At 38.0% G+C, this 14,738-nt stretch overlaps 1 protein-coding gene across 1 annotated transcript in view; it reads right to left on the reverse strand.

The window, feature by feature from the left end:
* The window catches only part of LOC120533954 (ATP-binding cassette sub-family D member 2-like), a 122,828-nt gene that overhangs the window by 22,584 nt on the left and 85,506 nt on the right, over window positions 1-14,738 (reverse strand). Inside the window, exon 7 of the mRNA XM_039761106.1 lies at window positions 10,859-11,004. Within this exon, the coding sequence (XP_039617040.1) occupies window positions 10,859-11,004 (146 nt within the window). The remainder of the gene's footprint in view (window positions 1-10,858; window positions 11,005-14,738) is intronic.

A 14,738-nucleotide genomic window follows, 5' to 3' on the forward strand; every position in this document is an offset into this window, starting at 1 on the left:
CTTGTGGAATGTGTGCTGCTCAACATGTCTCACCGAATCTCTCGCCAGCTCATTAGTACCATTTAGGCTTGGAGTAGTGATTTGGTATTCATGCCTTTCACTTGTATTCCCGTAAAAAGTTTCAGTATGTGTAGTCTCCCAGATATTTAAGCTGATTTTTTTTCAAAATAGTAGTTATGATAAAAAAAATGACACCCAGTTTAAATATAGAGAATAATCAAAGTTAATGAAGCTATGTGAAACAGAGTAGCAACTTTAAAATGTTAAGTGTAGAGAAATACTCGTCACTTTGAATGGCTGCCCATTTCGAATTGACCTTAATCACCCTAATTCTAACCATGCAGCTATAGAATGTCCATGTTTACTCCCAGGAAAACTCCTCTGATCAGTGAGCAAAAAGTGAATTTGTCACTTCTTATTTTTAGAAGAACTAGGGGGCTTGGCCCCCTGCTTGCTTCACTTGCCAACCCCCCCGGGCTGTGCTACGCGCCAGCCACTTCATGTCTCTGTCGCTCGTGTATGTGGATTTCACTTTCACCAAACAACAAATCTTTTAATTCTCACGGATACACCTCTTCATTTGGAAGAAACACTACTTTTTCCTGGTGGCAACACAAATTAGACGATCTACAAGTCTCCGACTTAAAGTTTAAATCCGAACTTCTATTGTGGTCCAAGCCTGTGTATGTTCTTCTATTTCTGTCCAGGTTCTTATCGCCTGTATATTTGCTGCCCAGTAATAAAACTGGAAGTTAGGTAGAGCCATGCCACCTTCTGCCTTTTGTCTTTGTAGGGTCGCTCTTTAGATGCGTGGATGTTTTGAATTCCAAATAAATGAGGTTATTGTTAAATCTAATTGCCTAAAGAATGATTTATTAATGTATATTGGGATGTTTTGAAATAAAAAAAGGAGTTTAGGAAGAATATTCATCTTAACAGTGTTAATTCTTCCAGCTAGTGTGAGATGAAGGGTTGACCATCTATGCAAGTCTTGTTTAATTTTTTCCATGCAGACGGCGAAATTTTGATGATAAAGAGCTTTATGTTTACTTGTGATGTTTACCCCGAGGTGTTTAAACTGTTCTGCAATGATAAAAGGTAGGGTGTCTAATCTAATATTATATGCTTGAGAATTCACCGGAAAGAGTACACTTTTATTCAGATTAATTCTGAGACCAGAGATCTTTTGAAATTCTGTGAGTGCTGCTTAGACTGCAGGCACAGAATTTTCTGGGTCCGATATATACAGTACCATATCATCTGCATATAATGAGATTTTCTGTTCCAGTCCTTCTCTGCTAATCCCCTTTATCTGATCAGTATTTCGACAATGTATTGCCAGTGGTTCAATGGCAATGCAAACAGCAGCGGTGACAAGGGCATCCTTGTCTAGTGCCACGTTCTAGTTTAAAGTAGTCTGAGCAAATGTTATTGATGCAAACTGAAGCTTCTGGGTTAGTATACAGTAATTTAATCCATGCACAAATGTTGGGCCAAACCCAAACTTCTCCAATGTAGTAAAAGGTATTTCCATTCAATCATGTCGAATGCTTTTTCTGCATCCAATGATAATAATATTTCTGGGGTGTTTGATTTAGTTGGTGAGTATATTACATTAAACAGGCGTCGAAGATTTGAAGATAAGTGCGGCCCCTAATAAATCCAGTTTGGTCTTGTGATATTACCAGGGGAGCACTTTCTCCATCCTTCTAGCTATGATTTTAGAGAGTATTTTAACGTCGTTATTCAGAAGTGAAATTGGTCTGTATGATGCACATTGTAATAAGTCCTTATTTTGTTTTGGAAAACAGTGATTAGTGCTTGGCGAAAGGTTTGTGGAAGAGATTGGTTATCTCTGGCTTCTGTAAATGTTGCTAATAGGAGGGAGCTAGCTGAGCGGAGAATTTCTTGTAAAATTCTGCAGGGTAGCCATCAGGGCCTGCTGCTTTCCACCTTGGAGTGACTTTATAGCATCTAGTAATTCTGATAATGCCAGAGGTTTATCAAGTTCCTCCACACTAAAAGCGTCTATTTGTGGTATCTGTAATGTATCCAGAAATGCATTAGATTGTGTATTGTCTTCTTTAAACTCAGTAGTATATAGGGATTTATAGTAGTCTCTGAAAGTGTGCATTATATTTTTGTGTTCAACGATTTTATCTCCGTTCGTGTTGGTGATTACCGAGATTGCGCTGCACTTCTTGCTTGTGAATTTGTTGAGCTAAAAGCTTATTAGCTTTCTCTCCATGTTCATAATAATGATGTCTGGATTTGTAAATTAGTTGTTCAGTTTCTTTAGTTGTCAAGAGGTTTAATTCTGAATGTAGAGCCTGCCTCCTCTATGTAGAGTCTCGCTTGGTAGTCTGGCATGTTCTTCATCTATTTTAGTAATTTCGCTTTTTATCTCTGCTACTTTCTTGGCTTCGATTTATTTCTGTGGGAAAGATATGAGATAATCTGTCCTCTTAAGAAGGCCTTAAGAGTTTCCCAGAGTATTCCTGCAGAGATCTCAGGGATGTATTTGTCTCTAGAAAGAATTTGATTTGTTTGGATATAAATTCATACAATTCTCGTCAGCTAATAGAAGCGGGTTGAGGCCATCTGCGGGTGAGTGTATGGGGCTTAGTAATTTTAGCTCCAAGATCATAGGTGCATGGTCAGAAATAACAATAGCATCGTATTTACAAGATTTAATCTTAGGCAAGAAGTTATTGTCTATAAAGAAGTAATCAATCCTTGAGTAGCAATGATGTACTGGTGAGTAGAAAGAATATGTTCTTGAATTTGGGTTTAAAACCTCCATGGGTCTGATAAGTTGTGATCAGTTATAAACTTTGTAATTATCTTTGCGGTGTTAGATGCCGTTCCCCCTGTGGAGGAAGTCCTATCTAAAAGTGGATTTAGAACACAATTAAAGTCCCCAGCCATTATAACTTTATGAGTGTTCAGATTGGGAATGGATGCAAATAAATTTTGTATAAATTCCTTATCATCAACATTAGGTGCATAAACATTTATCAAAATCATTTTACAGTTAGATAAGTCTCCCATGACCATTACATATCTCCCTTCAGGATCCAATACTACATCTGATGCTACAAATGGTACTGTTCTATGTATGAGAATTCCCACCCTCTAGTTTTCTTTGTAAAACTAGAATGGAACATTTGGCCAGTCCAGTCTTTTTGCAGCCGGAACTGATCCTTGCTTAGTAAGTGGGTTTCCTGTAAAAATACTATTTTAGCATTTAGACCTGTTAGGTGAGAGAGTACTTTCTTTCTCTTTAATTCGTGATTCAGGCCTTTAACATTCCAGCTTACGAAGTTAACTGTCCCATCATGGAGACACTGATTCTGAGTTTTTGATGTCATTTTATAGTCTTAACTGGAAGTGAGACAGCTTAGGTCTTAATTTCCTATTTCCCCTAGAGTTGTTGCCATGCAGCTTATTATTACGTTGATAGTTATAATTATAAAGATTGAGAGGATAGATTAGGTATAGATCAAGCCTGCTCTCTTTCTCTCCCCCCCTTAACCCCCCACCCTCCCTTTTTGCCTCCCCAAGTGAGGCTAAAACCCACTTCACATAGTCCCAGTCCTCTGACATACCCAGAGACAGAGCACGTCCAAAGCAAAACAAGCCCCAATGCAGCGGTGCTTTAGGGTTAAAAGATAGAGATATCTATTACCAATATAGTCTTAAAAAAAAAAAAAAAAAGAATTTTGCACTTAAAATATATATATAGTCTTCAGCAATTTTAGTGCATTAAGATGATACACCCAGATAATAAACCCGGTGATGGTGTTAAAGATGTGTCCAAAATAAGCATAACAAGTCTTAATGCAGTAATAGCAATAACAATAAACCAAGGGTATGATATTGAACAGTCTTGTTTAGGGTAGAGATGAAATAATTAGAAAAGAAAAAAAAAAGGAAAGAAAAAGTAATTAAGCACAATAAAACATAAACAGATAGCCCTAGTAATACTAAGTAATAATGAGAAAAATGAGAATATATGCTGATAAAACCCTTATTTTAAAACGAATAGATCAGACAGTAGATTATTAACCGCCATGACTCACTATTATGTATCAGAATAGTCCGGGATCAGCTTTCTTAATTCCTTTTCTGCTTCTTCCTTGCTAGCGAAGACATAGAAATGACCTTGCCATTCCACTTTCAGTTTTGCGGATACAAGAGGCTGTATTTGACGCTGGCTTGCCGTAACGCTGTTTAATGTTGTAGAAGGCAGCGTGTTTAGTAGCTGTTGCTGGAGAGAAGTCAGGAAGATACGAATGTGGTTATTTTCAAATGTAATATCTTCCTTGTTTCTGAGGAGTGCCATCACCTCTAGCTTAAATGATAATCGTTCAAAACGAACTATAAAAGACCTTGGTCTGGGTCTAACGGTGTTTGATCAAGCGTACGCGGAAAGCTGCTGCTATCTCAGATTCTGCTTTAAAGTCTTCCCCGATTATTTTAGAAAAAAGTTCAGCAGCGAATTTCACAGGGTTTGAACTTTCTCGATTCTCAGGCAGACCTTCAATTCTGACATTATACCTTCTACTTCCATCTTCCAAAGCAGCCAGTCTTCTCCGAGTTTTTGCATTCGAGCTGACATTTTCTGCTTTTTCTTCAGCACTGGTGGCTAAATTTTCAGCTAATTCAATCCTAGTCGTGAATGTCTCCTTGAGATCCTCCAATTGATCAGTAAGCGTTTCAATTTTACCCAGCACCTGTCGGATTTCCACTTGCATTTCTTGTTGCAGCCTTTCATTTGCCTGTTGCAGCATCAGCCGTTGCGTTTTGTTTGCTTGCTGCCATTCCTGTTTCAATTCCAGCAACTCTTGTTTCAGCCTCTCATGTGCCTTTGCCCTTGCTTTCTCATTTGCCTTCTCGGTTTTCTTTATATCTTGTACGATCTCAGCGAGCATCACCTCCAGTTTAGACATTTTAATTGTGCTTTCTTGTACCGTGGGTGAAGCGTCAGACTCTACTGTAGCCAGTGCTCCCGCTATTCCCGGCTCGCGTGGAGTAATTGAGATCGCGGACTGTAAGGCCCCTTCCAGTTTCAGGTGTTCTCCGATCAGCGAGCTATCAAGATCTGCACTCCCGATCTTACATTCGCTCCCCTTTTCACTCTCAGCCGGCGACGATGTAGCGGACCTTGGTCCCGAAGAGTCTGTACTTTCGCCCAGCTGTTCCAGCTCTCTCTCTGAAAGGCCGTATCTTGAGCTAGGGCTTCCTGATCTTGGCTTGGGTGCAGCCTTAGTTTTCTTTCTTCGACCCCTTTCTTGCTGGCCATATTTATATATGCTTACATATATAATGTAGCAGTGTCCTTGGGTTGAATAAATGCAGGATATCTCAGGATAATAAGCAAATAATATGAAAAATAACACCGCTGCTAGCGGAGCTCCAATTCAGACGTCCATCTCTCACATCGGACGAGACCAACTCTCTTTTACCACAATAGAAGTAAAATCCTGCAGTACTTCTTTGTATTCCCTGCTATGCGCTCCAATAAACACACGCTATCGGCAATATACAAATAACCCAATTGTGCTCCACTCACTTAGAATCTGGAACCAATGTAGAAAGCATTTTAAGACGGAGAAGCTTCTATCTGTGGCACCTCTGCAAGAGAACCATCTCTTTCAACCTTCACAAACATATGCAGTTTTTAATATCTGGAAAAAATTTGGAATTAACTTGCTTAGAGATCTTTATATAGACAACGTCTTTGCTTCCTATGAACAATTACATTCCAAATTTAACATTCCAGCTACACATTTCTTTCACTATCTTCAAATCAGGAACTTTGTTAAACAGAACCTTCCAGATTTTCCTCATCTTGCACCCTCATCCATGCTGGAAAAAATATTGCTCAATCTCAAGGACTTAGACTCCATCTCTGCAATATATAAAATCATTTTACAATCCCTCCCTTTCAAAGATCCAAGAGGACACTGGGAAAAAGATCTCTCAATTAATATATCAGAAGAGGAGTGGAAAGTAGCAATGCAGAGAATTCACTCGAGCTCCATATGCGCAAAGTATACAATTATACAACTTAAAATTATTTATCGAGCACATCTGTCTCGACTAAAACTCTCCAAAATGTATCCAGGGCATGATCCAACCTGTGAACGCTGCAAACTAGTTCCAGCCTCACTAGGTCACATGTTCTGGGCCTGCACCAAATTAACATTATTCTGGACAAAAATTTTTAATTACCTTTCAGATAGCCTTGGATTCACAATCCCTCCTAACCCATTAACAGCTGTGTTTGGGGTTCTTCCAGAGGGGCTTAAAGTGGAGAAGGACAAACAAATTGTGATGGCATTTACTACACTCTTGGCACGCAGACTTATTCTGATAAACTGGAAGAATCCAAACTCTCCTCTTTTAAGTCAGTGGGAAACTGATGTGTTATATTATTTGAAATTGGAAAAATCAAATACTCAGTTAGAGGATCCGTACAGACGTTTTCAAAACATGGCAGGATCTAATCAGTAATATTTTAAAATAAGTTCATGAAGCATAGAGAATTTATTAATTTAGGTATGTTTAAAAGCTGTAAAATTTTTATGCCGTTTGGCTTGCTCTCTCTCTCAAGGGTGGGGATCGATCTGTTCTTAACTCTATTTTTCTTTTTGTAAAAACTTGATTGCTTTGTATGGAGTGCAATAAAATTAATAAAAATAACAAAAAAATATAAAAAAAAAAAGTTTAAATCCGAACAATATATTCGATCTGTTTTCGCTTTTCCGTTATTTCACCGAGTAATTATTTCCATTTGTTTGCGCTAATGTGATCGTTAATATCATATTTTTAAGACTTTCGAATTTTAGTACTTTCATTATCTCTAATCTGCTCTGCATGAGTATCGCGGCAACGTTTTTTAATTCTTTACGAGGTTCTACTTTGTCTGCTACTCTTTGTCTTTTATATCCGGCCCCGGGCATAGTTAAATCTCTTGGCACAAAGTCTCGTCTCGCGGGACATGAAAGTATCTCTCTGACAAAGTCACGTCTCGTCCCAGGCTAAAAAGTCTAATCTCGTCCCAGGATTTTTTTATTATAATAGATTTAGAAAGATTTCAGAAATTTTATGAAAATTATGTGATTTATAGACAGTGTGGAAACCGTACCCCCAAACACAGACAGACCGACACCAGAATCCAAAACACACTTGTTTATTTATTTTTCCCACTGCAACTACAATGCCTTCTCTCAGCACCTCTCTTTCTTTTCTTCCTCTTTTTCTTCCTTTCTCTTTCTCTCTCTCTCTTGACCTCCTTCCTCCTCCTCACAAGCTTCGTCTCCTTCCTCCCAACTCTGGCTCATTGTCTGGAAGGAGGCGGCCCCTTTTATCAGTACCTGGATCAGCCCCAGGTTCTCCCCTTGACGTCACTTCCTGGTGTGGCGGAAGTGTCAGGAAAGCTCCTGGAAGCACTCCGGGTCTTCTTGGAATTATTTCTGGCAGCACTTCCTGGTGTGGCGGAAGTGCTGCCATCCAGGATTCTCCAACTGTCCGGGGGCCCCCTGGCGGTGGTCACGTCCTCTCACGGGCATCCCAGCTCCGTCTCTGTGGCCCCCAAATAGACCCGGACGGCTGCCCTCTCATGGCCGAGGAGAAGTATTGTCCCAGTTGGGGACTGTCCAGGCGTCCCGGCCGGGCAGTGTCCCCGTACATCTGTGACAACAGCTTAACAGTAAGTTTTTTCAAGGTTCATTCCTCATACAGTAAATTTAAGATTTTGGTATGTTTCTTCTTATTTATTAACGAATATTAAATTTAGGACCTTTTTATGCTTAGGGATAATTTCATTACCTATAATGTTTAAGAAGGAATCTTACAAGCTTTCCACTTTAATTACTATTTTGTTTCATAACCATTAACACTAGAACTTCACACATTTCTTCAGTACTAATCCGCCCAGGAGCACCAAGTACTGTCTGAATCCTTTTGTTCTCAGTAGTAACCTATCAGCTCAGCATCGTGCTATCACATCCCTACTGCCCTACGCCCAAAAGCAATAGATAAGACTAATACAGCTTGAATACCGTAGATCCCGGAATACAGGCCGACCCGGTATATTAGCCGAACCCCTTCTCTACCTACTAAATTACATGTATTTGCCAATGACCGGTATTTAAGCCGACCCCCTTCTCCAAGCAAAATTTTCAAAATTTCCTTAAAATTGTCTCTTCGGGTATATTTATGATGTTTATCGGCGAGAATTTGAGACTGCCGCATTTTGATATATAATATAATGTGCATAATTTACCAAAACACCAATAATTTTTCTAATGTACTAACTAAAAAGTTATAAAAAGTGCCTAGCCTACTTCGATTAAGCTAGGAGCATGGCGGCGCGCATGGTCGCAGCGGCTCAGGGCTCTCCTTTTCAGTGCACTTTTTTGTTGTTTTTGTACTTTTTTGTCCTTGTTTGTGCACGATCGGTTCGCTAACATCCGCTACACCATTCAGAACCTTATAGACATTGGTGTCCAGAGCCAGACATCTGTTTCGAGTGTTTTTCATCACACGCACAACATCCCAGACAACATAGCGAGACCAGCGGGCTCTCCGTGGATTGTTGTCGGGTCTAGGAGACGACACAGACGGAGGAGGGAAAGAAAGCAGAAGCTGGGGCGCAGATCCGGCGTTATGCTAAAGCTAAAAAACAACCATACAAGCCCTATACAGAACTTTTTTCTGCACTGAAGGAGCTGCTTTTAATCTCATTGTAGATGCATATAGTGACAATAAAAGGCATTCTATTCTAGAAACAATTTCATACTGTACTCACCATTTAATTTGACATCTTTGGGCTGCAGGAGGGGAGGAGATATTTCCACACAATGTCCATCTTCGCTTCGATTACGATCGCTTTCTTTTACCTTTTCTTCCTTCCTTAGCAATTATGTGTCTTGCTTGCATGGTCTTAATGAATTATATATATATAGGTAAATCACTGCAATGACGGAAATTACATCCACAAACACATGTATCTGGGCTCCAACTGACGCTACTAACGCTCTCGGTTTACAATCGCGCAAGCGGATACACGTGACCGCATCCGTTTCATAATGCAAGATGTTGATCGTAAATCAAAACAAAAAATTTCATTTTAAACTTCCCGATAATTTATTATAAATTTTATTAATAAAATCAACAACTAAAACACTTTTTTGAATAAATTCTTTATTTAATTTAAAGTACCGGCATGCAAAGTTACTTCTTCATCTGAAAGATGGCTCTGTGGTTTCGTCATTATTTACTTCTGTATTCATCGGCAAAACCGGCATTGCGCTGGAAATCTTGAATCTGAAACGATACTCGTTGTATGAACCGACCCCCAAACTCCAAGCCAAAAATCTAGGATGAAATTCTCGGCTTATATAACGGGATCTACGGTAAACGTAAAGCATATATCGTTTATATATACTTTCGTTTTGAATGTTAGCCTATGTTGAAAAAAAACACAACTACAGAGTTGTGTGGCTTTTGGGCGGCATAAAAATTGCTTTTGTATTGATTAGTTATCAGTGAAAAGCAAAATAACACTCAATCACTTGGCCACATGAAACAGTAATTGAAGCAGAAACTATTTTTTAGAGCAAAAATGGCACAAAAGACAGCTGTGACACAAGCACCTTTCAAAAGTTGCTCTGTGGCTTGCATAAAACAATTATTTAATCGTTAAAAAGTATAGTGACACTTTTTAATCAGCTGTGAGCATAAAACATTATGTTAAGTCAGAATGATAATTTCCTATATACAGAAATAAAATGACAACATTACTTACATATTTCACAGATTATGTAGTTTAAATGGAAGGCTGCTTAATGGAGTGAATATAAAAATGATCACCAGTCTGCTATCATTTTTCACACACCAAAAATGAGTGCACTGTATATAAAATTGCATTTCAGGTGAATTTATAGTTGTTTTTTTTACCTAAATAAAACAACTGGAGAGCCAACAGTTTTTTTTCGTTTATCTTGGTTAGTTAAACAATATAGCTGATTATAAGTTAGACATTTTCTCATTGCTTATTATATAGTTGTCTGCTGAAGACAGACAGCAATTCACATGTAGGAAACAATGTTTAGTAATGTCAATAACTGCAACAGAAGGGGATTTACTGTTGTAAAAAGGATATGCAAATGTGGTCAAGTCTGAGCTAGAGAAGAGAGAAAGCGATTCATACCTTGGTGCCAATATTCATTTTATTTTGCTTGTGTGGTAGTAAGGGTTCTTTATTGAAAAAAACAAAAAAAAAAAAACAAAAATAATATTCAAGTTTTCTGAACGGAATTTCAGAGTTGCACCAATGTAGGCATTGTGCAGCAAATAAGGAAAAGTCAAAGAAGGCCAGGATGTGAACATGAAGAAATTAAAAAAAGATTTAAAATATAACCCCAGTTAGAGTGGACCATACAGTTCTAGTGTTAGCCTTTTAAACTCTGTAGTATCTTTCTTTATGGTAACTGATCTGTTAAAAACTCTTGAGAGATTCTATCCATTCTTCAAGCTCAAACTTTTGACCCCTTTGGGTCTGTCTTTTAAAATAATGGCAACAAATTCTAAATGCATTATGAAGGTAAATTGAATTATATGTAGCATTTAGCGGTTTAGAAATGTAAAGGAAAGCTAAACAACATAAACTATACTGAAATAATTTTGGGTGCCCACTGTGTTTCTTACAATACTCTTTACACATAATGTGACAGGTTTATTAAATCAATATAACAAGTGGTAAATCTGTGCTTAAGAAAAGCCACTGTAAAAAACACTGACAACTCACCACAAAAAAAACAAAAAAAACAACAATAAATAAACTTACCTCCCTCTCTCTGAACAATTTGGTTCAAATTTACTATGTCCAAAATAATTTCCAGATCCTGGTCACTATAACCTTTTTCGTGCATGTCTTCTACAGTGTCAGGGTATATAACTTGATCTCGCAGTGTTCCAATTGACATATAGGGCCTAGAAAGGATAAATATGGTGACTAAAATAAATCACATCAAACAGCATACACTATATTTATCTCTTAACAGTTTTGACAAAGATACATTTTACATACTATTAGTTTAGATTACATGCATTATTAAGTCATTTCAAATATACAAACTGCACACTGCTACCTTTGACTTGTAACTGTGAACAAAGTAGACTGTGAGGTTTCAACAAGAGGAGTTTAACCCTGAGGAAATGCCAACTACAATACCTCAGCAAACTTGGCTTTTAGCTTACACTTTATAGGCCTGTAAGATGGCTAAGATCTCTTTATTAGCATACTTCTTACAACATGCTGCAAGTAAAAATTGTTTTCGTAACTACTAAAATTATAATCCTGATATAAGAAATTACATAAAAAGATTTTTAAGTGATATGATTTTATTCAAAAATGCATTAAAAAGTAAAGAAACATTTTTTTTTCTTGTACTAAGATTTTGTTGGTCATATGTGACTAAAATAAAATTGTGGGGCACCCATAAAATAATTAATTTAATTCAATTGAAAAGCATAGCTTCATTAAAGTGAAATTTCTAACCAACTTAACTATGGAAAAAAAAATGACACATCATATAAAAGTTGATTAAAATAGGTAGGATAATGGTTATAATTGGAGAATGTTTCAAATTGTAAGAGTTATTTTTTTAATCATTTAAATAAAATGCTAATTTACTTATTATTATACTAACCCTGTACAGACCCATCCTCAGTTTGTAAAACTTCATGAATCATAATTTTCCTAGAGTTTCAGATGATAAATCTTTCTGGCATTTAACTTTTCCTTTTGCAGTATTTAACTATTTTAAGATTGACTCTCTTTCACCCAATATACCATTTTAGACTCTGTCTGGCTAAATACACATTCTCAGTGGCAACCGATACCCTATATAATGTACATTTAGTTAATAAACTTAAACACTACACTGACTGGGTATTTGCAAGCTCTTCTCAAAGTCTCAATATTTCTAACCCATAAGCTCAAATTACTTGGTAAATGCATTTAGTTGCTGATAATATCTACCCTGCTATTTTCTGTTCCTTGGTACTACACCATGTGTTGGGTAGAACATGGACTGAGGTTAGTCTGGAGAAAGAGTGGAAGATTTATAATTTTTAAAACATACGGTAGATACTCGCATATTAGTCGATCTTGCAGATAAGTCAAATGTATTTTTAAGCCGAAAATTATGAAATTTGTTATGACGCGCGTATAAATCGAGGGTAAAACTTGGGTTTTTTCATGGCCTGTTGTCTTAATAAGTACGGTCTTCTCACCAATACCTGCTACAGTTCGATTCCCCAGCATATCAAATGTCATTGGCATTTCATCAATGTAACTGAGGTCAAAGTCATGCCTTTGTCTTTGCTTGATAATAAATTTATGAAAGGAACTGACCTTTTCTTCTAGATTTTTCGGCAACGTCTACACGATTTTTGTTCGCTGATGAAGGCACAGCCCATATCTGTTCATAAACCACGTACACCAGCCAGCCGATGCTTGAAATTCCAACAAAGGCTTATGTGGTGTTATGGGTCCACAGCTCTCTTAGCAAAGGCCGTTTTAGTTTTTAAATAAATAATCACCGCGCTCGTGGCTTAGCGAGGGGGCATGGTGGCTGTAGCGAGTCGCAGTGTGATCTGCGGTGTGGGCGTTTCTCACCTAGTGCACAGGTGAGGGACTGCCCACATCCGTGAATGTTCCTGTGGTTAATGTGCTGCAGCGGCTATGTCCTCTCTGCATATAAAGAGAAGCGCGAGTCAGTTAGAGAGGAAGGAAAAACGGAGTAAAAAAAAAAAACAACAAGGAAGAGGAAGAAAGACGGAGGTGGCTGGAGAAAGCAGGAGAGAGAGAGATGGTGCGAGCGAGAGAACGAGCGGTCGCAGGCAGCTGTGTGGAAGCCTGGGTGTTAGGCCGACACTCGGAGTCGAAGTAGAAGTCACTCCTGCCGAGCGATCATGTAGCGGGAGTGACCAAAGAAGAAAAGACTGTCCCCGTAAGGCGAGGACAAAAGCGGGAGTTGGGAGGCTTGGAGGTGAAGTCCTTGGTGTGGGCGTCCTGGATGCCAAGGTTCCAAGTCTCAGGCCTGGGATGAGTGCCAGGCCGAAGCCAGGATTGGGAGGACTCCAGACATCTGTATGTGTGTGAGAAAGGACAGCTGCTGAGAGAGTGTCTCGCCTGCTGTAAAGCCCAACCGGGAGAAGCAGGTGAGACGCTAGTTTAAAAGAGGCACCGGGCTTATTGATTTTAAAGACTGGTTCCAGCAACATTTTAACCTCGGGTTTTTAAAGGATTGTTTTTCTATTTTATTGATTTTTAAACCTCCACGTTTGCTTTATGGATTATTTATTTAATGAAGAGTTCTTTTGAATCACTGCACTGTTTACTTTGAACACTGATTTTGATTGACTGTTTTAAATAAAAGCACTGTGCTCTGTGCCATTACCCAAATTCTATGGAAAATTGTGTTGCCCAGTGGATAATTTAACCCTGTTTTTTTGAATGAATTTTAAGGCATACATTTTAATACATTTATTAATACTGTCAAACTAAAGATAAAATATTTAAAATGAAGGTGAGTAAAATCAGCACTACAAATCTGACAAGGTCATTTTCCATGTGAGCCTCTGGTTATTTAAATACTGCACATTGAAAAATGATTATCTAACATTTGGTGCTGTTTTGACCACTGTGGTTTACAGGCAGATCAAAAAGTAAGACTCCAAACTGTTCAGCATATAATGCATATTGGACTTGTGAATTGCAAAATTTACAATCTAGCTTCTTCAGTTATCAATATATTATGGAATATTCATACACAGGCAGTAAAGACATAGTTAACTGAATGGTAGCACACTGATGCAGTGGTTAGAGTTGCTGTGTGCAGTTTGCACATTGTTCCCATATACAGTACATGTTAGGTTTCCTAAAGGTATGCAGTTTACCACCCAAAGACATGCATGGTTTGTCCATCTGCAACTCCACATTGGCCCTGTGTGAACATCTATAGACTGGCTCTCCGAAACTGACTTCAGAAACAAACATCAAGTAAGAAGTCATTAATATAAGAATATTATACTCAGGAATAAGTTTGTAATTTCTACCTGCCTTGATGATTGCTCCTTAAATACAAACTCTGTTGTGTAAATAATCTGGATTGGTCTTTAAGGTCTTTCTGGCAACATGTAGCATTGAGGAGTTCAAAACTATTTACCAAGGTTTCCTCTAGAGGGTGCCATTTGATAGCAATAAGTGATCATTTCATGGTTTCAGCAATAATAAATCACTATGAGTAAAATATTTTAAAAAATATATGCCTTTCATACAAAGAAATTCTTTTGATTACTACAGTACATATAACTTTAAATCACACAGTGATACTTGTTTGAGCCTACTTCTGTTATCTAGAAGTACTTGTAGAAGTAACATACAAAATTTTTTAAAATGTTTGGGAAGGGGTATTGAGCATAAATTGTAGCATCTAGGTAGCACAGGACTAGGGAGAAGCCCAGCACTGGGAAAGAGAAAGAGCAAAACCCACACAGGTGTCAGACAAACAAATTTATCAAATTTATATACCAGTATGCCAAGGCACATCCAGGTAGCATTAAGCAATATAGGTGCAAGAATAAAGCTTTAGAAGCTTTGCTAAAGACCAGAAAACATTTAGATTATTACATGACAGAACATGATCCCTAAGTAGAAA

Source organism: Polypterus senegalus, chromosome 8 (genome assembly GCF_016835505.1).
Source record: "Polypterus senegalus isolate Bchr_013 chromosome 8, ASM1683550v1, whole genome shotgun sequence".
In the NCBI taxonomy this organism is placed as follows: Eukaryota; Metazoa; Chordata; class Cladistia; order Polypteriformes; family Polypteridae; genus Polypterus; species Polypterus senegalus.